The sequence below is a fragment of the Mytilus galloprovincialis genome, chromosome 4 (assembly GCF_965363235.1).
Source record: "Mytilus galloprovincialis chromosome 4, xbMytGall1.hap1.1, whole genome shotgun sequence".
In the NCBI taxonomy this organism is placed as follows: Eukaryota; Metazoa; Mollusca; class Bivalvia; order Mytilida; family Mytilidae; genus Mytilus; species Mytilus galloprovincialis.
Window position 1 is genome coordinate 95,859,008 of NC_134841.1, and position 27,836 is coordinate 95,886,843.

Consider the following 27,836-nt stretch of genomic DNA (forward strand, 5'->3'; position numbering starts at 1 on the left):
CGGGAATTTAAAGGGAGACAACTGTAGCTTGAAAAAGATGGCTGCGCCCATGAAATTGGAAAGTTGTGTTCAAAATTATATTGAAAATACAGTTGCAGACCAAAGGACAACGATAAGCTCGGTCACAAAAGGTATTTATTTTGATTGCTGATCACTTATGTGTTCACGTATTTAATTAAAAATCTTCTGCTGAGCGGCCTAATGAAGAAAAAGGGGGAGGTGGTCTTACACTAGTCCAAATAATTATGACGTCTGGCAAGGCTATTTTTAATTTTTTTCTGGGACGCCTTGTTGAACATGTTGAATAATTTGCTTTAAAAAAAAAATTATACGTCAATTGGTCAATATACCATGTATACCATTATATGTCAACTGGTGGATTATACGTCAATTGAGGTACCGTATAATCCACCAATTGGTGGTAATTCCTGACCTGTTTATTACGACATTACACAGGCACTCTTCTAAGAATTTTTTCCCCAATATATGATAGGGAAAAAAATTCTGAGACAAGTGCATATAAAATTATATAGAAACAAATATTCTGAGACAAGTGCCTTTGGATATTAGTAGCATTTAATATATATATATATATTATCTTTTTCTATACTGTGGCCTTAAGCAAACACACAGTGGCGGATCCAGCCTTTTTATAAATTGGAAGGGGGGTTCGAACTATTTGTCCCCATACCAAAACATTGATCGTCCAAAAAAATGGGTGTTCCAACCCCAGGAACCCTCCCCTGAATCACTCACTGCACCAATCAATCGGTTTCCCTAGCCTGAGTGGACGCAATTACATGTACATGTACAACTGGACACAATTACGAATTATTTCCTATTTTGGCCCACTGATATCATATTTTATTTTATTTATATTTATCAATAAATGTTTCTATAAATAAAAACCCTATTAAATTGTTTATACAAGTCATGTGAATTCTGTGAATGTTGATGACCATGACAAAATCATTCTGAAAATATTATAAGAACGACAATCTCGCCTGCAAAATAAAAAAAACAAAAACATATAGGTAAGTGCATATTGCCTTCTTTTGTTAATACATAGAAAGAAAAATATCTCCTGATTTTGTTCATATGCGTGATGCCTTTTATCTTGCCCAAATGACCCCACAATTTGACTTTTTTTTAGACTTGTGATCTTATTTTTGGTCAAAATAACATATGTTAACTTAAGGTGGTACCTAACACTACAGGGAGATAACTTTTTGAAAATCAGCTAAACGTTTCAATTACATCATGTACATTGTGTTGATAAGGGAATATTAAGCTTCTCAATGATCAAAAGTATTGTCTGTCAAACTGCTATATAACCAGTGTAATTTTTCTGATTAAATGGTTGGTTCAAATGTTTTGAAATTTTTATGTTTTTCATAAGATGAACTGATGAAGCGATACACTTAAAAAAAAAACCGTGGGGAAAATCCCCCATGGAGGTTTTCAAAGTTGGAAGGTCTGTTTTTGTCAAAGGGTCAAAGTAAGTACTTTGTCAAAATTTTATGAAAATGAAAGAGCCAAATTAATTTTAGTCAAGGTGTTGGGTACCACCTTAATCTAAAAACTCCGTAAGAAATGTTGACCTATTTAAAAAATATCATGATGAATGATAAGTTTACCACCGAAATGGATAAACTTGAATTTAATGCTCCTTAAAAGGAGGAACTAACACAAAAACAAATTTATATTTCCTTTACACATTCAACAGACATTTCGACTGCCATGTCTGCAACCACTTCTGAAGTAATTGAAGTAAAATACAAACTTGTGCATCTTATTTTCCTACATGTGTCCTATGGAAATGTGTTTGAGATTAAGATTAGTGTATATGCTTTTATCAATCTAGACTGTTGTCCTTGATTTCTTCTTCAAGATACATTGTATATCAATATAGTGCTGTTTGGAATTGTGTCTATATAAGGCTCACTTGCCCCGTAAAATGAGGTCACGCAAATCTTACTAAAGTATCCAAACGTGAACAGAAAATTATGTATAGCCTTATACATCTTTAGTTCTATGGTATAAACAATTCAAGAAAAGAAGTCTACATAAAAAATATTAATCACAGTTCAAAAATCCTTTGTAATTGTGTCCGGTGAGGCTATGGTCTAGAACAAAATATGAAAATAGTGAACCATAATTTATTAATAGGTTGTTATAATTGAGGGTAGGAATGCACCTTACTGTCATCATCAGCCATTTTCGGCTAATGTCAGCATCAAATCGGGATTCCTCAACATGTTCCTTCAATCAAGATTTATCAGAGGTCTCCAATAATTATCCATTACCTTTATTATTTGTAAATAAATAACATAATTCTTCAAATCAGTTGATTTTTATACAACCGCAAAAATTTTAATGTTTCGTCGTATGTTGCTATCACGTTGGCGTTGTCTTGCGTCGTCGTCGTCGTCCGAATACTTTTAGTTTTCACACTCTAACTTTAGTAAAAGTGAATAGAAATCGATGAAATTTTGACACAAGGTTTATGACCAAGAAAGGAAGGTTGGGATAGATTTTGGGAGTTTTGGTCCCAACATTTTAGGAATTAGGGGCCAAAAAGGGCCCAAATAAGCATTTTCTTGGTTTTCGCACTATAACTTTAGTTTAAGTGAATAGAAATCTATGAAATTTTGACACAAGGTTTATGACCACAAAAGGAAGGTTGGGATTGATTTTTGGAGTTTTAGTTCCTACAGTTTAGGAATTAGGGGCCAAAAAAGGGCCCAAATAAGCATTATTCTTGGTTTTCGCACAATAACTTTAGTATAAGTAAATAGAAATCAGTGAAATTTAAACACAAGGTTTATGACCACAAAAGAAAGGTTGGGATTGATTTTGGGAGTTGAGGTCCGAACAGTTTAGGAATTAGGGGCCAAAAAGGGGCCCAAATCAGCCTTTTTTTTGGTTTTTGCACCATAACTTTAGTATAAGTAAATAGAAATCTATGAAATTTAAACACAAGGTTTATGACTATAAAAGGAAGGTTGGGATTGATTTTGGGAGTTTTTGTCCCAACAGTTTAGGAATAAGGGGCCCAAAGGGTCCAAAATTAAACTTTGTTTGATTTCATCAAAAATTGAATAATTGGGGTTCTTTGATATGCTAAATCTAACTGTGTATGTAGATTCTTAATTTTTGGTCCTGTTTTCAAATTGGTCTACATGAAGGTCCAAAGGGTCCAAAATTAACCTTAGTTTGATATTAACAAAAATTGAATCCTTGGGGTTCTTTAATATGTTGAATTTAAAAATGTACTTAGATTTTTGATTATTGGCCCAGTTTTCAAGTTGGTCCAAATCGGGGTCCAAAATTAAACTTTGTTTGATTTCAACAAAAATTGAATAATTGGGGTTCTTTGATATGCCTAATCTAACTGTGTATGTAGATTCTGAATTTTTGGTCCCGTTTTCAAATTGGTCTACATTAAAGTCCAAAGGGTCCAAAATTAAACTTAGTTTGATTTTAACAAAAATTGAATTCTTGGGCTTTTTTGATATGCTGAATCTAAACATGTACTTAGATTTTTGTTTATGGGCCTAGTTTTCAAGTTGGTTCAAATCGGGATTCAAAATTATTATATTAAGTATTGTGCAATAGCAAGAAATATTCAATTGCACAGTATTCAGCAATAGCAAGAAATCTTCAATTGCTCAGTATTGCGCAATAGCAAGAAATCTTCAATTGCACAGTATTGTGCAATAGCAAATATTTTCAATTGCACAGTATTGCGCAATAGCCAGAAATATCTAATTGCACACTATTGTGCAATAGCAAGAAATTTTCAATTGATTGGAGTTATCTTTCTTTGTCCATAATAGTAGTTGAGTCAACTTAAATCATTATTTTATACAATATACAATGTATATTCACTTTTACTACCAACTGATAAATTAAAACAATCTTTACCATTCAGTGATAACAAGCACCTTTTGTTACATTTGAATATTTTATGATGTATTTAAATGAGTAGTTATTGTTGCAAACTCCATTAGAAATTTGAATTGAGATCAGTTTTGGAAAAAGGGAAAGAGGGATGTGAAAAAAAAAAATGGGGGGGGGGTTTAATTTTTGTCATTTCAGATTTCATAAATAAAAAGATAATTTCTTCAAACATATTTTTGAGAGGATTAATATTCAACAGCATAGTGAATTGCTCAAAGGCAAAACAAAAATGTTAAGTGCATTAGACCACATTCATTCTGTGTCAGAAACCTATGATGTGTCAGCTATTTAATCACAGTCCAAATTTAGACCTGAATCCAGCTTGAAAGTTGTGTCCATACTTTCCCAACCTTTCAGGGTTCAACCTCTGCGGTCGTATAAAGCTGTGCCCTGCGGAACATCTGGTATAAAATATGCTACACTGAAGATATTAAATTCACATTTGAATAAGATCTAATTTGTACATGTTTTTTTGTAGATATTGTCAACAATGAAGTAAAGTTAGTTACCTTCATAGAGAACCTTCAGTAAGTATAACCTAATGAGTCTGAGTCTAACCTGTCAGAACTTATTCAGACACATGAATAAAAGGAGATGTGAGGTAAATCATTGTAATCATGGTAAATGTCAGTGAACAGCAACCCAACACAAATAACAAAAATGAACATCTGTTTTGTGTTTGATTTAAGTGAGAAGGTCTTTGAATACATACTAAAAATGTACATAGGCAGGCAGGATATTAAGAAATTAGCAATCATTGGAAAAAAAAAGTTTAAGTATACATCATTTGTACATGGTAGGAAATAAATGCTGAAATAAAAAAAAAAATCGGTTATAAGACAATTTGAATACTATATATAGTACTGTAAAGTCAGAAATTTGTTCTTGTATCATGCATATTCATTGTTACCATTATTGAACAATGTACACAAATGTGAGATAAATAGTGCTTACATGTACAGTATCATGCATGGTATCACTACTGTAAAAAGCTAATATTTTTGTCATACATGTCCAAGACCAAACAAGATGTCGATATTGATGATATCTACAATGTCAACACAATATCTAATCGATATTGACAAACGAATTCACCGTGACAAAACACACTGTTGATGACGAATGAAGATAGCATGAAAATACATACTGGCGATGTCGTCAATATTGACAATAACTACACGATATCTAATCGATTTCTAAAATTTCTGAATTAAAAAATGTATGAACAAACGACGACAATATCATTGATATCGACAACAGCGATATAATATTGATTCGATATCGACATAGAAAATTTTAAACCTCTCCCCGATGATACATGTATATAGTATATGGATATAAATTAAAGGAGAAAAAAACATAATCTTACAAAGGGTTGACAACCCAGGACTATCTAATCCAAAGCATTAATCAATTAGGAGGACATTAAGGGGGAAAATGACACACACTGAAACACAGAAACAACATGGCCCTGAAAAATGGTACACATTCAGGTGATCTAGAAGGTTGGCCAGTTATGTTCAATGTCAAAGTAATTTTCATATATGAAATGTGGGAATCAAAATGAATAGATTGACAAAAAACAAATTCAATATGGAGACATGACACCATATGAAGGCTAATTGGGAATATTCAAGGATGATATCATCGATCACCACAATGTTACGAAAAAAAAGTCATATAAAATATAACAAAATCAAGGTAATGGTTGATACTTAGTCAATTACCACTTAATTGAATGGTTGATACTTAGTCAATTTATACCACTTAATTGAATAAACAACCTACACAATAATGCATATTGATGAAGCTATGTGATGTTTGTCGATATCGATTTGATATCTTCGATATCGACAACCAAGACAGAGGTTTCAGGCTGTTATTCAAGTTACAGGATGTTTATCGATTCGATATCGTCGATATCGACAACCAAGACAGGGGTTTAAGGCCGTTGTTCAAGTTACAGGAGGTTTGTCGATATCGACAACAAAGACAGGGGTTTAAGGTCGTTGTTCAAGTTATGGGATGTTTGTCAATAACGATTCAATATTGTCGATATCCACAACAAAGACAAAGGTTTAGGGATTTGAAATGCTTGTTGATAGCTATTCGATATCAACATTTAAAACAGAGGATTCAGGCCATGAGGACATAACAACATACATACGAAAGGTCGTGTATCGATATCGAATTGATATCATCGATATTGTCTATATCGACACAACATTGTGTCTTGGACATACCTCATTTTTGTGGAGGATTTAATTTCGTTTATTTCGTGGTGTGGAAAGAATATATCCACAAAATTAAAACTTTCACAAAAAATTAAACCTTCATACAACATGTATAATATCACTTCCATTTATTGGAAACCATGAAAATAAGTCCCCATGAAATCTAATATAGAGACAAAACCAGGAAATTTTAACCCCACAAAAAATGAGTGTTTTGAAATGCATGAAATGTGTGAGGCTTTTTTGTTATACCTATTCTGTTTCAGTTGCAATGTTTTAATATGAATTGACATACTCCTATTTTTCAGGAAGTATTTAACAAGTACAGATGTTAGTATTAGATCTAGAAGTGTTAGACTAATAGCTGAAGTTTTACATCAGTTACCAAATAGTCATCTAGATGAAGATGAAGGTAAAATCTTATATTTATTTATAGTTTTATAGCTTAAAATATTGAAAAAGGAATTCTGTATAACTAATTTTTGCTTTTCTTTTAGAAATTCGTGCACAATTTATTCCATAAACACTTACACATACTGTGGATTACTTGTTTTCATCAAGGATTTGTATAGTTAGATCTAACTATACAAATCCTTGTTTTCATGGATATCAATTTTCATGGATTATGTGGATGACTTATATTTACATGAATATTTGTTTCATGTATTTGCTAAAGTCTGTATATATTTTTACAAGCCTTTTAAAAGAAGTAAACTGTGTTGAACATTTAAATTTGTGGTTGACCTATATCTTCAAAATCCATGAAATTTAGTATCCAAAGAATGATAATGAATGCACAATAATTACGGCTATGACGGCTGTATGGCAATCTTTTGATATATATTTTTGTCAGTCTTGTATTGTTGGAATGCTCATCACCCTAGACAAATGCTTGATATCAACATCTCTATTATTTTTTACGGTCTAATATGTCTAATAAGGATTTCCCATATGTGATATAATTTCAATATAAAAGAGTAATATGTCAATTTCTTGCCCATAGATTATTTTACCATGTTTACAATGACACACATTTATGTAAACTCAAAATTGGGTATGAATAGATTGCATTTTTTTTAAAGAATTTTGCATTATTCTTCAAGTCATGCTAGTTGTAAGAAGTTACAGATTGTTATGCTTAATTAATTTTGATGGAGTTATTACTTTGGAATGCTTAATATTAGTGAAATATTTCAAGCTGTTGTAATAGTAGATAGAATGAAATTCAAAACAGTGTGGCTGTGGTCATTGATTGACACATTAAATTCATCCATTGACTTGGACAATTTAGGTGAACGTTTGTATGTAACGACCACTGCTCACTATGTACTTTTTAAAGAAACTTAAACTATGGGGTCACTAAAGGTTCTCAACACCTTAAAAAAGTAATTCGAAAAATTAATCAGAAATAACACGATGTTTTGATTTATATCAATTATATAAATCAAAACATAAAGGTTATTCCTGATTAATTTTTCGAATTATTTTATAATTAAAGGCGTTAAGAAACCTTTGGTGACCCCACAGTTTAAATGTCTATAGTTGGTACGTCGTGAACAGTGGTCGTTACAGACAAACGTTCACGTAAATTGTCCCAGTCAATGGATGAATTTAATGTGTCAATCAATGGCCACAGCCACACTGTTTTGAATTTCATTCTATTTAGTCATGTAATTAAAAACAAATATCAAGACGAGTAATTGACCTGTTTTGACTGTTTTATTTGTGGACCTAAATGATTTTATTGTTTTCTATAGCACTATAAGTAGTGAACTGTTGGCAACATTCTCTGGGTGTAATGTTCTTTCAAACATCTTTAATCTATGTTCTTGACTATTATATATATTTTTCTTTGTAGTTGAATTACTGGTAACATATATGTGTGAAAGGTTGATGGATCACCATTCTGTTCAGCCACCTGCTTTATATGCCTTGTTAGCTTTGGTAAGTTACTGGTAAAATTAAGAATGGAAATGGGGATTATGTCAAAGAGACAACAACCCTACCAGAGAACAGATAACAGCCAAAGGCCATCAATTGGTCTTCAGTGCAGCTAGAAAATTCCACACCAAGAGAAGGGCCTCAACTGGCTCTAAAATAAAATGTGTACTGGTTAATTAAACTTATAAAAGATAATGTCTTCATCATATGAAAGTCAATTACAATCCTTCCGGTTAGAGCTTTAGTATCATACCATCATGAAATAAATGAGAAGAACATAACCCCTTTTATGCCAAAAACTGGTCTTAGAATAATTGTTTTATTTCTGATGCAAAGACCCTATGAGTGAATCAATATTATTACCAAAATATGACATCCTTAATGACTTGACAATAGTATCGTAACTGTATCCCTTCTTAATAAATCTGTTTAACATGTTTAAAGGTTTAGTTATCTTTTGAGGTGAACGCTAACATTGTGAATGGTTATTGGATCAGCATTCTGTGTGAACCGTTAATGTATTACCATTCTGTGTGAAAGATTAATGGATTACCATTCTGTGTGAACGGTTAAAGGATCCCCATTCTGTGTGAACAGTTAACGGATAACCATTCTGTATGAACAGTTAATGGATCACTATTATGTGTGAATGGTTTATAGATTACCATTATGTGTGAACAGTTAAAGGATCACCATTTTGTGTGAACAGTTAATGGATCACCATTCTGTGTGAACTGTTAATGAATCACCATTCTGTGTGAACAGTTAATGGATCACCATTCTGTGTGAACAGTTAATGAATCACTATTATGGGTGAACAGTTAATGGATCACCATTCTTTGTGAACGGTTAATGGATCACCATTCTGGGAGAACGGTTAAAGGATCACCATTCTGTGTGAACGGTTAAAGGATCACCATTCTGTGTGAACAGTTAATGGATCACTATTCGGTACAGCCACTTTTTCTATATGCCTTGTTAGCTTGGGTAAGAGGGCATATAGTTTTAGTAACTTAATATTATCTTCAAAGGTTAGATATAGACCAATTAAAAAGCAAATTTCATAAATTCATTTAAAACATGTTGTATCTAATATTTCGGTAATAATCTGTATTCAGCTACTGCTAATTTGTCAGAGGTGACGTGATAACAAGCAAAAGTATGAATTTGAAACATGACCTTGACCTGTGACCTTATATCTATCATTCACCATTTATAAGTTACATTTAAGCATATAACTGTTGTCCAATATATTAAAGGGAAATCACTCTCATGTTCAGTATCTAGATTGCTTTGGTTAAAATGTTTTGTTAAATCATGAGGAATGCGCATATGATGTGGGGAAAAAGATTAGGATATTAATCTTATGTTATGAAATTATGGACACACCTTTCCCCTCTTGTCCATTGTATTTCACACTGCCTCTCTTCAGCCTCTCTGCCAACATTTGATTTGTTTGACTTGTGTTTCACATCAAGTTTGGATACACCTAAAGGATACAGTGGCTGAATCTAACATAAGGTAGTGTTAGATCTAATTGAAACAAAGGCAGGTTTGGGAAACTAGCCACATTCTTTTAAATATACATGTATTTATGATTTAATAATTCAATAACTGAACATAGTGCTAAATTAATTGAAGCATATAACTCCTGCATGAATACAAAATGAATAAATGAGATATATAATAAAATTGTGGTTCTCCAAAAATAAAAACCCAAATCTGTTGGTAGTGGTAGGAATAATATAAAAAAAAACAGAGTGAAAATTTACAATGGTTTCAATGACCAATGAAGACCATTCACTTAGAACTGTGAACAGGAAAAAGGGAACACTATTTAAAAATATACACAATGACATTTTCTTAATTAAGTGTTTTCACAATCACAATCACATTCATAACAGCCTGTTGATGCACAAAGTATGGGTCTAAATACATTTTATACACATTACTTTTCATTGATTCTTGTACATAATGTATCTGATTCAACCCAACTGGCTCATTATTGGTTGACATGAATGATGTATTGCAACGGTTTTTCTACCTTTTCTAAGAAGCTAGGAGACTGGGGGTACTGCATTGGTTCACTATAAGTTTAACTCACATATTTATAAAGGTACTCCATTATATAATTATACCCCCGCTTTAAAAAAGGGGGGTATACTGTTTTACCTCTGTCTGTCAGTCCGTCCGTCAGTCCGTCCGGCCGTCAGTCAGTCCGTCCCATGAAACTTTCGTCACATTTTTCTCAGGAACTACACATCCACCCTTTCTGTAATTTGGTATCAACATTTATATATGTCAGCCATACCGTGTGATGCGTTTTCAGATTCATCACTTGACAACTTCCTGTTTACCGAACACTTGTCTGATTTTACACATGATAGCCAAGTTGAAAATTTTCGTCACATTTTTCTCAGGAACTACAATACAAGGATTTCTGAAATTTGGTTTCAGGATTTATATAAGTCAGCTATACCGTGTGATGCGTTTTCAGATTCATCACTCGACAACTTCCTGTTTACCAAACACTTGCATATTTTTACACTATTAATATTATCCACTTGCGGCGGGGGTATCATCAGTGAGCAGTAGCTCCCAGTTTCACTTGTTATAACTGTTTATTAAACACACCACATATTTCATATAAGACAGATTTACAATGATATTAAATTCCAGCAATAGATGTTTATATGACAAATGCTAATCTTAAAGTCATCCCAAACTATCAAACTAAACTCTATCATCAAATTAACTGACCCTTTAGCCTATTAATTAATATTCTAAATTTAACTTATGCATCAAACCTCTGACCTTTTAATTACCAAATAGAAATGCTGAATTAGACAGAACATATTTATATTAGAATTCTTAATGTCTTAAGTAGTGGTCAATAAACAATTAATTACAATTTATTACTCTCTAGAACTACTGATACTAAAACCAACACCTGTTTACAACTAAAATCTACACATGCAAAATCTTCAACATAAAACAATTAAAATACTGAAAGTTATATAAAATGATACTATTAAATTTGTCATGTAAATTTACTCTCCTATATTTCCCTCTTGCTTTAAAAAAATGTTGGTCTCCAAAAATTCAAATAAAAATTCAAAGTTATTAAAAAAAAAAGTACGAAAAATAAAATCATCAATAATTATAAAAGAAAAAACAAATTCAATATTAAACAAAACACAATTATCAAAGTTAATGTTCATTCAGTTTCACACAGCATCCTGTCATCTGGATTTAAGTTCAATATTCAAATATGTCCAAATCTGTAAGCAATATCAGCTTAGATTGTTCATAGAAAGTTCTGGTAAAAAGTACTTCACAAATCATCAGGTATTTTGGAACAAAATGTTATAGTTCTGCACGGTGCAGTTATTAAACTGCAAATATCATAAGTTCAGTTTATATCTAAGGCATATCCAATCGGTTAAGTAAAATTGTCATAGTTCATCATCTTAAATGTTGAAATAAGTTACAAATGTTTTTCAGTTCAGCATCTTGATATTTATGTATTTAAGAAAAGCTTGTGTCCATATATAATATCATCATCATCAGGTATCAAATGTTTGTTTCGCTCGTAGTACTGTTCAATAGATAATAGTCCAAATGTTCTATAAATGTTCAACTTCTAATAAACATGCAAAAACTAACTATAAAACTAACTATATGCAACTTATATACATTCCATGGATTTTATGATGCCCTTAAATTGGCTATATTTGACTTTCACTTTTCATATGCACTTATGAAGACACTTGCACAGATTTGATCACATTTCACTTGTCACTAAGTAATTGCAATCCATGAATACCGGAATTGCACTGTAGCTAATTTAAGGTATTCTGCATATCAGAATATTTCATTTCAATGGCTCAGAATACACTGTGATACTCTCGATATGACTCACATATTTAGCTTATACATGTATACCTATGTATATCTCCACTAAATTGTAAAGTAAATTTACTCTCCTATAGATGCATCCTGATTGGTCACTCTGATCAATTCAATAATATCAAGGTGCTAAAACAAAGATATTGCAATGCAATCACTTTCCTGCGATTTCACAACTTGATTAATAATAAATATAAATAAGATATCCACTAATAGTGACATGTCTTTTATGGTTGCGAATGATTACTATTTACAGCCAATTTACAGCCAAAACAAAAGTGTTGGGCCATTACCCTTGCATGTGTTGATTTTAAAAGGGTGAGTTTTAAAAGTGCAGTAACTTTTCAACTATCTGAAACTATCTTGCAAAAATAAGATCCCATGAAGAAATAAAAGTCATAGAAGAAACTGCAATGATTACTTGAACAAAATTTCTACCCAAAAATATTTGTCAATTTCCTTTTTTTTTAAACATCTTTTACCTAAGACTTACTGCCGTCATGTATAAAATCTTTTTGAATTTGGAAACACTTTTACAGTGACTTGACTGTTAGTGTTGCTATCCGACTATTGCAACTCATTCAAAATTCTGACCAAATTGCAATTTGTTTTATAAAACCAAACTGTTCAACTGGTCAGAATTTTGAACAAACTGTTCCGTCGAATTGTGAAAGTGCAAGGTGATAAAATAAAATATACTTACAATCCTATAAGACTTTAACTCCACTTTGATGTTGAAGTAACAAAATCAGTCTAACAGTTTGTATAGATATATTATAGTCATTACCATGCAAGAGGTGAAATGTAATTTTGAATTGCTATAAAAATGTCCAAACTAAGCTTTCATATAATTTTCTTTTGAAATGTCTTCTATATTCATAAGAATCAGACATCATTTGAATTAAAACATCATATATTCGGTAAAATATGTGTGAAATAACAATACTTTATTGATAAGTTTCCATGGGGAGATAACCTAAAACATTATTTTTCTTAATAAAGACTTTTTGAAAGAAAAAATTGTTATCTTCCCATGGAAACTTCCTACAAACATATTGTAATTTCACACATATTTTACTGAATATGAAATGTTTTAATTCACATAATGTCTAATTCTTGTGAATATAAAAGATATTTTGAAAGAAAAACCATATGAAAGCTTAGTTTGGACATTTTTATAGCAATTCAAAATTACATTTCACCTTTAGCATGAAAATTACTATAATATATCTATACAAACTGATAGACTAAATTTACACATCAACAGTAATGTGGAGTTAAAGTCTTATAGGATTGTAAGTGTGTTTTTATTTCACCACTTTGCACTTTCACAACTTGACTGTGATTTTCTACAGAAGTTTGTTCAAATTTTTGACCAGTTGAACAGTTTGGTTTTATAAAACAAATTGCAATTTGGTCAAACTTTTGAATGAGTTGCAATAGTCGGATAGCAACACTAACAAGCATGAACAAAAATAAAAACATAAGTAAAGAAAACAAAATTACATAAAAATGTACAAGAGTAGCTTTGAGTGTTGACAAATATTTGTTAACATGACAAAGGCAAAATTAACTGACCTAAAGGGGGGGCCCTCCAATCAACATTTCAAAATTTTCCCCACGAAAGGCCCCCGTAGATATCAAAGGATGTGGATGTAAGCAATTTTAGGTACTATAAAATCAGAAATTATTGCATGCATTTATTATTGAGATTTTGTCTTTTTGGACTTAAATGCAATTTAAATTTTTGCCATATTGAGAATGATCCTGTTTAATTAAAATTAAAAAAATCAAATTGAGAGTTTAAATTATTGCGATTATAACCCTGTTGTATTTTCCATATTATTTTCTGAATTTACAGTAACTATATGCTATTTATCAATGAACAAAACCCATACCATACAGAAACCTACAAAAGGCTCAACAATGACAAATTATGAAATAATTTAAAAGAGAAAACATAGGAAAAACAAATATAACATTCAACAACCAATGAAAATCATTGAAGTACAGGCTCCTGACGTTGGAAAGGAGTCCTGACTCATTAAATTGACACAAAGCACAAATACAACTACATGTATCATGACTATTTTATAAACAAAAAAAATGACAAACTACTATGATCTAAACTGCTACTGATAGCTAGTTCAAAGTCAACAACTGATAAAATAATCATGCTTTTTTCAGACTAACATCCAGTTGTTGGGTTGATGTTTCATTTTCATTTACCTCACCTTTTATCTCAATTTTGATCACAGTATTTCATCATCAAGCTTTAGTTAGAGGCAACTTTTAGAGGTTAAAAAATACCTCATTGTACTTTGTTCCTAATTCAACTGTTATATTTAAAAGGATGGGATGTTTACTGGATATAATATAAGTAATAAGGTGAAAGTAGGACTTTTACAGAACAAAATTATATTTCTCCAATAAATGAAAAAAATTATTATATACTCTGTAAATCTATTTTGCTATTTATATCAACCGTAATAAACCATAACTTTGAATTGATGAATGATAGCATTATTAAAAAAAGATTTTGTATTTCATTTAACATCCTGATATTGTAACTTCATATATCTTTGCATTCTTTGTTGTCCTACCTGCTGATTTACTACATCCTATGTATAGTTGTCCTGTTGGAGAGAATGCAAGAGACAATGGGAACATTATGTTTATGTCACTTGTTTTATAATATGTCATCATCAGGCCAGCATTGTTCAGGATATGAAGTGTATCAGTCATCACATCATCTAAAATAACATTGTCTCTAGGTGTTGTTGCTATGTCAGCTGGTATGAATGGTATGTCCTTGTTGATCTCTGTATCTCCTGTATAGATATTGATTATATCCCCACCCTGTCCTAACACCACTACTCTTTGTCTGCCATGATCACTTACTTCATCCACCACATGTATATTACCATTCCTGGTACTGGTTATTCTCAAGGGAAGGGTAAATATAGGTTGTTTATGTTGATCATGTTCATACACTCTCTCATGGTCTCCATTCTGATTCATTAGTATAACAACTTTTCTGTATCTATTACCACATGCCACTAGAACTTTATTGTCACTGGTGATTTGGACTGCTGTAGACATGAATGGTGACACATCATATACAGAGTCTGTTATTGTACCTGTATTAACACTGATTTGTTTTAGTTTCATTCCATGTGTAGATATAAGTAGATTATTTGATTGTGTAACAGCCATACCATAGACCTTGATATCAAAGCTGGATAGTATGTTCAGTTTGGTTCCTTCAGGTTCTACTCTCTGTAATACTTTATCCTTGAGACAACTTATCCATAGTGAATCATCATGGCAACAAGATATATAAGCTACTCCAGATAGTTCAGTCTGATATTGTTTATTGATGTTTAACTCTACAACAGTTGGTTGTCCCACATCTTTGATGTTTACTACCTGATGATCCTTGGTATTTTGGAATTGTGGATGTACATTTTCTTTACAATGATAACACAGTAATTTATCACAATCAATACACTTCCACTTGATTGGTCGATCAGTTTCACATATTCCACATTTAGCTGGGGCTTGACTTCTTATAACAGACTGAGAGAATGCCATTTTAGATTAGCAATATTTATGATATTTTTTCTTCCTGGTTTGTAACTATAAATAATACTACTATGGTATTTTATATGATTTGGTTGCTCATGGGAGACTTAGTTATAGTCAATGATTTTGCAATGTCAAGGTTTTTAAATACCCTTCTGTAGGTATGATTTGTAAAAACACATATATTAAATTCATCAGATAAATAATAACCGGACTACGAAGCTAAAAATAGTTTTAGTTGATTTAAAGTATTTGTATTCTGGGGTACTTTAAAATTCATAATTTATTGAAGAAAAAATGAATTAAGAATATATTCAATAAACAAGAATTGATGGAACTATATATATATAACTTAGTATAATGTAATAAGATGTCTTATAAGTTTCATAAGGTATATTATGCAGTGATTTTACACTGTTATATATAAAATATCATATGCATGTGTAGGCACATAATACTGGGGACAGAATTAATAGAAGTGATGATCCTGCAAACCCTTCTTTCACTATCTAGAATAGACATAGAAATTGTGTTGTACAATATATATAGAAAAAAACATGTTCACAGTTACTGTGTACATATTTTATATTTAATGAATATGGAGGTCCTAGCTATATAAAATGTATAAGAATGCCTGTTCTCTTTGTACTACAAAACATTTAATTGAATTATAAAAACTATGAATTACTCCACCTGAACATACAGTACACTATGTCAATAGCAATTGTTAGTCTTCAACGATATAGTCCCATTTTGATAGATATATATATGAAATGTTCTAATGGTAAATAGACTGTATGATAATAATGTTTTCATGCCACTTCTCCTTACTTTAAATTATTTGATTGATTTGATTCCCTAGGTATCCATTTCAGCTGGTAGAAATACTTTGTAATTATGGAAACACAAATTAAAAAAAAAAATCAAATAAAGAAAAATAAACAACAAGTGACAGAACAAGCGAATTATCTGTGTTGTCCATTTTCAATGGATTAACAGATTTATTTCACATGTAAAATTATCCATCTTCATTTCACTGTGAAATCTTGGTAATTCTTTGCAACCTATGTAATACTTAAGCTTTAAATTTGTTGAATTTTTTAAAAGAGCTATTTCTATGATTAAATGTTTTTTTTTTCTTTTTATTAAGAGTGGGTGTAAGAAGTTTCCTGATGGTCAAGCCAGCAAGATTTGTAGAATTATCTTCCAGAATGTACAGAATCAATCTCTATCTCAATCAGACAGATGTAATGTGTATACATTAATAGCAAGATTTCTGGACACAAGATTGGAAGGCAAGTAAAATCTCAATCAGACAGATGCAGTGTGTATACATTGATGGCAAGATTTCTTGATACAAGATTGAATGGTAAGTAAAATCTCAATCAGACAGATGCAGGGTGTATACATTGATAGCAAGATTTCTGGACACAAGATTGGAAGGCAAGTAAATAAAAAATACACATCTAGTTTGTACATATTAACTGCCTATCAATTGATAGTGTGGTTGTCTTTAGTGAGGAATGTATTTGATTCTGTGCCGGGCCAAGTCAAAAACCATAGACTTTAAATTTGGTGGTTGCTGCTGCTTTTACCAAGTTAGTTGGTGCATGGCATTTGATATTAAGATCATAGACTGGTCAGTTAAGAATCAGAATAATGAACCTGAGCTGATGAGTTAGCACTTTAAATGTCAGACTTTGCATGTTGATACAGTACAAAGCAGGAAAAAGTTGTACCCCAGTAACTTTCAAACCTGGCCTTGTGACATTGTCTAGACATGATAGAAGATCACACCTGGCCTTGTGACATTGTCTAGACATGATAGAAGTTCACACCTGGCATTGTGACATTGTCTAGACATGATAGAAGATCACACTTAGCCTTGTGACATTGTCTAGACATGATAGAAGTTCACACCTGGCCTTGTGACATTGTCTAGACATGATAGAAGTTCACACCTGGCCTTATGACATTGTCTAGACATGATAGAAGTTCACACCTGGCCTTGTGACATTGTCTAGACAAGATAGCAGTTCACACCTGGCCTTGTGACATTGTCTAGACAAGATAGCAGTTCTCACCTGGCCTTGTAATATTGTCTAGTGTCTAGACATGATAGAAGTTCACACCTGGTCTAGTGACATTGTCTAGACATGATAGAAGTTCACACCTGGCCTTGTGACATTGTCTAGATATGATAGAAGTTACAAGTGGACAAAACATTCTGTAATACCCACTGGAACAAATATTACAGTATTTTTTCCATCAGAATGAGAGGCATAGAATATTTGTTACAGCAGGAACAGATATTATGACATTATTTATAAAAAGTTTCCAATTGAATTTCTGCTAGACATGCTATATCTATACTATTAAACGAGAAGACCTCATTTTGTGTGTCGCTTCTCTTCCTTTCACAGTAAATCACTTCTCTTCCTTTCACAGTAAATCAATCACCATGCCTCTGTGTCCTATAGGTAACATGCATAGTCGCATTTGTCATCCATTCTTACGATTATTCAGATTGATTTCTTTTGGGAGAAAAACAACAAAAAAGGAGTCCGGATATGATTCCGTCATCAGACTGACTTTAAGTCATAGATAAGACTTCCGGTTTGAAACATGCACAAATACAACCAATCGTATGATAGATAACAAAAATAAAAAATAAATAAGCCATTCAGAACGTTATCTATATCATGGTGTTTAGATCGCAAGAATCACAAGTATTATACCTCCTTAGAGAGGACAATTATTTTTCGCGTTTATCTACATGTAAACTACGTTATACTACTTTAATATATAGAGACTCTGTATTTTGTCAGGGACTTTCTATGTTAGTATCGAAAGTCCCTGATTCTGTCTACTGTTTTCTTTGAAATGTTTACTATTTAAGGGGTCATACCACTTGCATAAATAAGTAAAACATGCTCAACTTCATCTAAAACTACCGCGACCAAAAGCTTTAACCTGAAGCGGGACAGACGGAATGACAGACGGACGACTGAACAAACGAACGCACGGATGCACAGACTAGAAAACATAATGCCCATAAATGGGGCATACAAATTTATTGTTGAAACGGAAAATAGTGATTTGGCAAAAATGAAAGTAAGGTAGAGATTAGAGGAAGGCAGGACCTTTTTGGGGACGTATATATATATATATATATATATATATATAGCTAAGTGGAACAATAATATATTGACAAAATCCCTACTTGGGATAGTGCTTTTTTCAAAATATTTTTTGTTGCCACTGTATCTGCTGAAATTGAAAATTGAAAATGAATTTCATAATCTTGTGATATTTTTTTTATTTTAATGTTTATTTCAGAACTTAAAAAGATGGAAGCTGACTTTGTGTTAGGATTCATACAAGTAATGGACACAGAAAAAGATCCAAGAAATTTAATGACCTGTTTTCAGTGTGCAAGAACTATTATTCTTAATTTCTCATTAGGTTTGTTTTATATATTGTTTTGTGTTTATTATATCATTACTCAGAATTACAGTGAATAAACATTCCTAAGGCCTCAATTAAAACATTTGGAAAGATTACTGATACATATTTTACTAAACACTTATATTACCAATTTAAACCTGCCAAATTAAAAGATTTAGGTATGAGCAGTGATTTTACAAATCTTTCCCATTTAATTAAACCATGATTATGAAAATAGTCATGTAGAAACCCATATTTCCTAGGAAAGGATAACAATCCAGTACCCTCCTTTCCACTCTTTGCAGATTAAAACAGAATTTGTGAATATAGGACTTCACAATCTAGATAAATATACTACAGAAAACCCCCTTCTACAATTGTTCTACTACATCATTCTTGAATAATGAAAGCACTCTAAGTTTCAGAGATGTAAAATATGGATGCATCTAGTGCATTTTTTTAATCCCAAATTGCAGATTTAAGGTGACCTTCCTTTGTTGGCAAAGGCACATACTCAAACACTTCAATAAGTTTACTCAGTATTTTGAAAGTGACACTTAGTATTATCCTATAGTTTGGGGATAAAGACCCTAGACATGATCCAAACTTCTTAATTTTTTATTTATATTTTCTATATTTACACCTAATCACTGTATGGTGCTTTTTGATTAGATGCAGAAATTACTTTTTGGAACTTTAGAAATTTTGTCTCAATCTGTTTAGGACTGAGAAGAGAATAATGGATCTATACCTTTGAATTTGGAAGAGGCTATAAGCCTTACTTTTTAAAATCTAAAATAACTATAAATTACTTTTGAATTGAACATTTCTATGTTGACCGAAGCACACAATGTATGAAGTGTGAATGTCCTCCATACTGATAGTGTGCTGAATAATGCTTTTACAAATCATTGAATTGCAGAATACAATCATTCAATTCCAAAACTACAAGTTAATTCTAGCTTTTTGATTTTATTGTCAGTTCAAACAGTAAATTTGAGGAGTTGGTCAATTTGGCTGGGCAAAATAGAAATGTAAACAAAGCCCTATCTACAGAAAAATAATAATTTTGCAAGAAAATTACATAAAAAAAAACTTGTGAAATCTTGTTATGAAATAGGAGCAGAGAAAAAAAGATTCCAAAAGAAATAAAAAATTGTTGCCGCCAGAAGCTACCAATAAATGTTTTAAGTGCAGGAAAGTAATAATCACATGTAAATTTTAATTGAAAAGTAAGAAATATTAACAAAAACCTATGAAAGATAAAAATAAAAAAAACATTTTGCATGCTATTTATTGATTCTGATTTTGTGCATACTCTGTTATGGTAATAATGAAACTTATCTATTTATGGATTTTGTTTTTAGGTGTATTTGTGGAGGAAATGTTTGAAGTTACATCCTGTTACTTTCCAATAGATTTTACACCAGTATGTATATATTGTAAACAACCACAACCAATATATATCTAAACTTTGTATTCATTGACTGATATATAATGTGTATCATTTCATGTATAACACTATTTGTACCCAATTTTACACTAAATTCATCAACAAACCTTGATGATGGACTTACACTTGGTCCATCATTATATCTGAAAATAAGTAAAAAATGTTTTACTCTAAATTTATTACTTTCTATGAATGCTTAATTTTGGAGTGTCAAAAACTCGTTGGAAGTACATGTACTTGATAAATTACATGCATATGTTGGTGATTTTGAATCTGTTCTAAGTTTTGATTTTTCTACCCTATATACCACTTTGCCTCATATTCTTATTAAGAAAAAATTCACATCCCTAATTAACTGGGCATTAAAAAAGAATGCGAGTACATATGTTCAAACCCTTTAAAGTCATTTTTTAGTAGCAATAAACAATAGAACTATGTCAATTGGACATGCTTTGATACTATATGTCAGGGACTAAACTTAACTGTTTTTGTCTAGGGGCCAGCTGGGCCCATAAGATATTTTTTTCAGGGGCCCAGTTGAAATTTTAGGAGCCCAACCAATCTTTATACAAAAAGACTAAATGAAAATAAAACTGAAAATAACTTTGTATATACTTACTAACAGTGTTCCAGCTTGAATCTCAGGGCAGAAGGGTGCTAGTGCTCCTAAGTAAGGAGTTTTATAAATAAAACAGGTGAGATGGGAGAGGATTATATCATTTTGATGCAACAATACAATGCATATATTGCAGAAGCTTAGAACTGTTACTTTTTTTCTCCATAATTGTTAAAATTAAAAGCATTTTATAAGTGCCCCCATGTAAGGAGGATCATAAATACAAGAAGTAAAGCAGGAAGTACAGTCTTGTTTAATATGTTCAAATACAAATTTCTCTGATTCTTCTTTAAATGTATGTTCATGGTATGAAACAAAACAGTTTTTTTTAATATAGCTTATAATATTTAAATTATTGCCACCAGAAATGTATTATAAGATTTGACAATATTTATTTTAGGTTATTTCCTGCCAAAATTGTCTCCCTTCAATTTTTTTCATTTTCCTGTTGCCCTGACAATATGGCTGTTTTTTTTTAATAAATACTATCTCGATCCAAGCCATCCTCTATTGGTGTTGATCAAAATATATTTTGCAATAAGTTTAAATTGAAGATTAGATATCAAACTTAATATTGGGATATTTATTTACGAGACTTTGTGTTTCGTTTTTACATTAAGTATTTTTTGTAAATAGCGATTCAGGAACAAGTTACCGTCTAACACAGGCTTGTAATGACTCAGAGGACAATTAGAAAACATCCCTTTCACGATGCTTATTGAACAGTTTAGAAGAAAACACTATTCAATAATGAAATAATCGTAGAAAATTTAGCAGAGTTAAGAAAACATGCTGATTGAAGGAGGTATATGACATATCGTCACTTCGGATTGAAAACATAGCTGTTCGACTGGGTTTAGGTTATTAGAAAGAACCTACTGGTTTTCGGAAATATTCTATACTATATCGCTTTGAAAAGACAAAACAGGTTTCCTTTTGGGAACAGTCTGAGGAGGTGTTCCATAACTGGAAGGATTTACGTATAGAAGAAGAAGACAGTCTTCGTTAATATCGCGGGGGAAAGGGTACAAATGGGATTTACTTAAAATTTTTTACAGTCGCCAGCTGGGCGATCAGAATGACTAAATATATTCGCCCAGCCGAAAATCTGGTCGCCATGGGCGACTGGGCGAGCGTTAAGTTTAGTCCCTGTATGTGCGCTTGAATTTTTACTTGATAACATTTTTGTTAGCTTTGGAGATTCCGTATATCGTCAAGTTATTGGAATTCCAATGGGGACTAACTGTGCACCACTTATTGAGGACCTGTTTTTGTATTGTTATGAGTTAAAATTTATGACTAAAATTAGCAAAGACCCATCGAAACAACATTTGATACAAAAGTTTAACAATACGTTTAGATATTTGGATGATATATTGGCTCTCAATAATGATGACTTCAGTATGTATACTAAAGAAATTTATCCTGTTGAACTTACTTTAAACAAAGCTGATACTAACAATGACCACTGCCCTTTCCTCGATCTTGATATCTATATCATTAACGGGAAGCTTCATACAGAAATTTATGATAAAAGAGATGATTTTTCATTTCCCATCGATAATTATCCATTTTTAGATGGTGACTTTCCCTTGTCACCATCTTATGGTGTTTATATATCTCAACTTGTACGATTGACTCGTGTATGTAACAACATATTAGATTTTAGCGAGAGAAACTTATGTATTACTGAAAAATTATTACACCAGGGTTTTCGATATCACAAACTAGTCAAAACATTGACTAAATTTTTATCATTGGTATAAGGAATTAATTCGTAAATATAACTCAACATGCAGACATCTTATACATTCAGGTATTTCACATCCAATCTTTTATGGTAACATTCTTTACAAAGCACAAAAATGTCAGTATTCACCTCAAAAGCTTACAAAACCTTTAAACAGACTTATTAAGAAGGGATATAGTTACAATACTGTTGTCAGGTCACTAAAGATTGCATATTTTGCTTTGATATTGATTCACTTATAGGGTCTTTGCATCGGAACTAAACGCATTTATTTTAAAAAATAAACAGTTGTTGGCATGATTCGGGTTATGAAATCTTCTCATATATTTTGTGAATGTATGATACTAAACCCCTAATGGGAGGGATTGTGCCTGATATTCATATGATGAAGACATAATCTTTCAATCAGTTTAATTGAGGTCTGTGGCTGGCATGTCAGTTAACTGTTAGTAGTCTGTTGTTATTTAAGTATTATTGTCATTTCATTTTCTTTTGTTACATCTTCTAACATTGGACTTGGACTTCTCTTGAACTGAATTTTAATGTACCTTATAAGCGTATTGTTATGCTTTTACTTTTCTACATCGGCTAGAGGTATAGGGGGAGGGTTGAGATCTTTTAAACATGTTTAACCCCGCCACAATTTTGCGCCTGTCCCAAGTCAGGAGCCTCTGGCCTTTATTAGTCTTGTATGATTTTTAATTTTAGTTTCTTGTGTATATTTTGGAGTTTAGTATGACGTCCATTATCGCTGTACTAGTATACATATTTTTAAGGGGCCAGCTGAAGGACACCTATGGGTGTGGAAGTTTCTCGCTACATTGGAGACCCATTGGTGCCTTTGGTTGTTGTCTGCTCTATGGTCGGGTTGTTGTCGCTTTGATGCATTCCCCATTTCCTTTCTCAATTTAATTTTCTCCTTATTTTAACTAGTATTATAATTAGATCTATTATACTTACAAAGTAGGAAAACTATGTAATGCCATGCAATACTCTCAGAATGCTTGTTATATTCATGTCACATGACAACCAGAGGATTTTGTTTACTTTCAGCATGACAACCACTAACTACCCATTACAATATCAAGGTTTCTTGTAAGGAGTAGCTATAAGTACTTGACTCTTGTAGTTATAGAAGTGCATGTCTTTTGGAATTATGGTGATTTTTCACTTGAATAACAGTTGTGACATTGAAAAAAAAATTTGGTACTGAGAGGTTTAAGCTAAATTAAGAATTGGCTTCTGCAAGTTTTTGTTAACATGCACTTGATTGTCAAATTGATGCAGAAAAAAAGAGGATAGAGTTATAAGGAGAGAGGACATGGATGAAGAGCTGCCTCATTGGCACTCATACCACATCTTCTTATATCTATGTCATTTAATCAATACATGTAATTTTATCATTGTTTTCCATTACAGCCTCCCAATGATAATTATAAGATAACAAGAGATGACCTGATTAAAGGTTTACGTGGATGTCTGAGTGCCACAGAGAAGTTTGCTGAGTATACCTACCCATTACTGTTAGAGAAACTTACATCAGATGTACAGAGTGCTAAGTTAGATAGCTTACAGACTTTGGTAGGGATATTAATTTAGATGCTGTCGCTTACAAATTTCTCAAATTTTTTATATTGATAAAGATGACACCAGTAAAAAAATCTCCAACCAGATGAATAGAAAACAATTAGCTGTACTTAAAATCTGAAAAAGCAAAACCATATCTAGTCAATGCATATATTCAAGGGCTGTTGAAAAGATCACCATTATAAACAAAAAGTACATCTGTTTTGTATTATACTGTTTACAACAAATTTAATGTTTCTACATTATTTATTCAAATATGAAATGATGGTGATGGGTTTTTATATGAATTTTCCCAAACAATTTCTATTAGGAAAGCGAATTGATATTTTTATTTCTTATATTTATTTTAGAGTGAATGTGTTGAGTTGTATGGAATAAAACCACTAAAAGAGTTTCAAACATCTTTATATAACTGTATCAAAAGTGAGGTAAGTTCTAGGAGAAATAGTATTGCTGTACGCAGTTATGAATAATTTCAAACACTGCTAAATATACATAATTGTAACAGGATGCTGTTTCAAAGTATCCCTAACAAAGCCCCTGTAATTATGAACTCCTTGGTACTATCCCTGTAATTTTCCCTATTTGAGGCATTTTTAGCTGTCAGTTCTCAGTTGCAAATACTTGGTAATTTATATGTATTTAACAGTGTGTTTGACACCAAAGCTGTCAAGTGACGCCATGCACCTAATGGGTCACTTAATTCAACAGTTTACCCAGCTAGCTGAACTTCCTGTTCAATGAAGAATTACAAATTTGTGGGTAATTTAAAGGAAAGAAAGCGATGAACATTCAGATAAAACTCACCCAAAGAAAAAGCAAATTTCCTAGGAAAAAAAGGCATGGCCCACATGAAACGACAGAAAGAAGTGACAGGCGTCACCAAATAGGGCATGGATGTCATTGAAGGCAGGTGTTGTGCCCTGTTTAAACTCTTGACGCATATTCTTGTCTTATATTTTGCATTTCTTTCTATCTTCACAAAGGCACTTGGTTTCATTTCAAGGTATAGAATTACCTGCAGATAATAATATAGGAAGGTAACATATATAAATAAAAAAGAAGATGTGGTATGATTGCCAATGAGACAACTCTCCACAAGAGACCAAATGACACAGAAATTGACAACTATAAGGTCACCTTACGGCCTTCAACAATAAACAAAGCCCATACTGTAAAGTCAGCTATAAAAGGCCCTAAAATGACAATGTAAAACAATTCAAACGAGAAAACAAACTGCCTAATTTATGTTAAAAAAAAAATGAACGAAGAACAAATATGTAACACATAAACAAACGACAACCACTGAATTACAGACTCCTGACCTGGGACAGGCACATACATACAGAACGTGGTGGGGTTAAGCATTGTTGTAGTTGTATTATGTTTCTTTCAAGACTTGCATTTCTTTTGTATTGTAGATATTTAGCTCAGGTAATCCAGCAATAGAACAGGCGGCATTAGAGGCCCTCAGTGGAATTGTAAGGACACTTTCCAAGGTTTGTATTGTAGATATTTTGCTCAGGTAACCCAGTTATAAAACATGAGGCATTAAAGGCCCTCCAAGGGGTTGTCAAAACACTTTCCAAGGTTTGTCTAAAAGTACATAAGAAAATTCCTTTACCAAGTCAGGAATATGACAGTTGTTTTCCATTCGTTTGATGTGTTTGGGCTTCTAATGTATCACATAAATAAAAGATCAAAATTGTTTCCTTTATTGAAATAATTATTCACTCATTTTTAGCTCACTTGGCCTGAGTGAGCTTTTCTCATCACTGTGCATCATTCATCCGTCGTCCTCACCCTTTGTCTTTTACAAAATTCTTCTCTGAAACTACTGTGCCAAATTAAACCAAACTTGGCCACAATCATCATTGGGTATCTAGTTTCAAAAATGTGTCCATTTACCCGGCCAACCAACCAAGATGGCCACCATGGCTAAAAATAGAACATAGGGGTAAAATGTAGATTTTGGCTTATATCTCTGAAACCAAAGTCTTTAGAGCAAATCTTACAGGGGTAAATTGTTTTTCAGGTCAAGCTCTGAAATTTTCAGATGAATCCGAGAAAATGTTGTTGGGTTGCTGCCCCTAAATTGGTAATTTTAAGGAAATTTTGCCGTTTTTAGTTATTATCTTGTATATTATAAAAGATAAACTGTAAGCAGCATTAATGGTCAGCAAAATAAGTTCTACAAATAAATCAACATGACCAAAATAGTCAATTGACCCCTTAAAGAGTAATTGCCCTTTTAAAGTCAATTCTTAAAATCTTTTACAAAAATCTTCTCCTCTGAAGCTACTAGAACAAATTTACCCAAACATGTCCACAATCATCACTAGGGTATCTAGTTTAAAAAATGTGAACCAAGATGCCGCCATGGCTAAAAAAGTACATAGGGTAAATTGCAGTTGTTGCCTTATATCTCTGAAACCAAAGCATTAAGAGAAAATCTGCTGTGGATAAAATTGTTCATTAGGTTAAGATCTATCTGGCTTTAAATTTTCAAACCAATGGGGCAACTTGTTGTTGGGTTGCTGCCCCTGAATTGGTCATTTAAACAAAATTTGCAGCTTTTGGTTATTATCTTGAATATTATTATAGATAGAGATAAACTGTAAATAGCAATAACGAACAGCAAAGTAAAAGCTACAAATAAGTCCACTTGACCAAAGTGGTCAATTGACCCCCTTAAGGAGTTATTGTCCTTTATAGTCAATTTTTAGCAATGTTCATAAATTTTGTAAATTTTTAACAATTTTTACAAAATATTTTCCACTGTCACTTCTGGGCCAATTTCATTATAGATAGAGATAATTGTAAGCAGCTAGATTGTTTAATAAAGTAAGATCTACAACATATCAACAACAATAAAACACAATTTTGTCATGAGTCCATCTGTGTATAAAAAAGAAGATGAGGTATGATTGCCAATGAGACAACTATCCACAAAAGACCAAAATGACACAGACATTAACAACTATAGGTCACCATACGGCCTTTAACAATGAGCAAAGCCCATACCGCATAGTCAGCTATAAAAGGCCCCGATAAGACAATGTAAAACAATTCAAACGAGAAAACTAACGGCCTTATTTATGTAAAAAAAATGAACGAAAAACAAATATGTAACATATAAACGAACGACAACCACTGAATTACAGGCTCCTGACTTGGGACAGGCACATACATAAATAATGTGGCGGGGTTAAACATGTTAGCGAGATCCCAACCCTCCCCCTAACCTGGGACAGTGGTATAACAGTACAACATGTGTCCATTGTTTAATATGCACATTATAGACCAGAGTGAGCGACACAGGCTCTTTAGAGCCTTTAGTTGTTGAATATT

General features: G+C 32.2%; 1 protein-coding gene across 3 annotated transcripts in view; it reads left to right on the forward strand.

Annotated features, from left to right (window-relative positions):
- LOC143073497 (MMS19 nucleotide excision repair protein homolog) overlaps positions 1-27,836 on the forward strand; it is a 62,045-nt gene continuing 34,209 nt past the window's right edge. For 2 of the 3 annotated variants that reach the window (XM_076249084.1, XM_076249085.1), the window contains exons 1-10: positions 1-131; positions 4,442-4,490; positions 6,506-6,609; positions 8,056-8,141; positions 16,783-16,927; positions 18,972-19,097; positions 20,447-20,508; positions 24,318-24,479; positions 24,836-24,913; positions 25,907-25,984. In XM_076249084.1, the coding sequence (XP_076105199.1) occupies positions 38-131; positions 4,442-4,490; positions 6,506-6,609; positions 8,056-8,141; positions 16,783-16,927; positions 18,972-19,097; positions 20,447-20,508; positions 24,318-24,479; positions 24,836-24,913; positions 25,907-25,984 (984 nt within the window). In that variant the 5' untranslated portion in view covers positions 1-37. The other variant, XM_076249086.1, reaches the window with a different exon arrangement.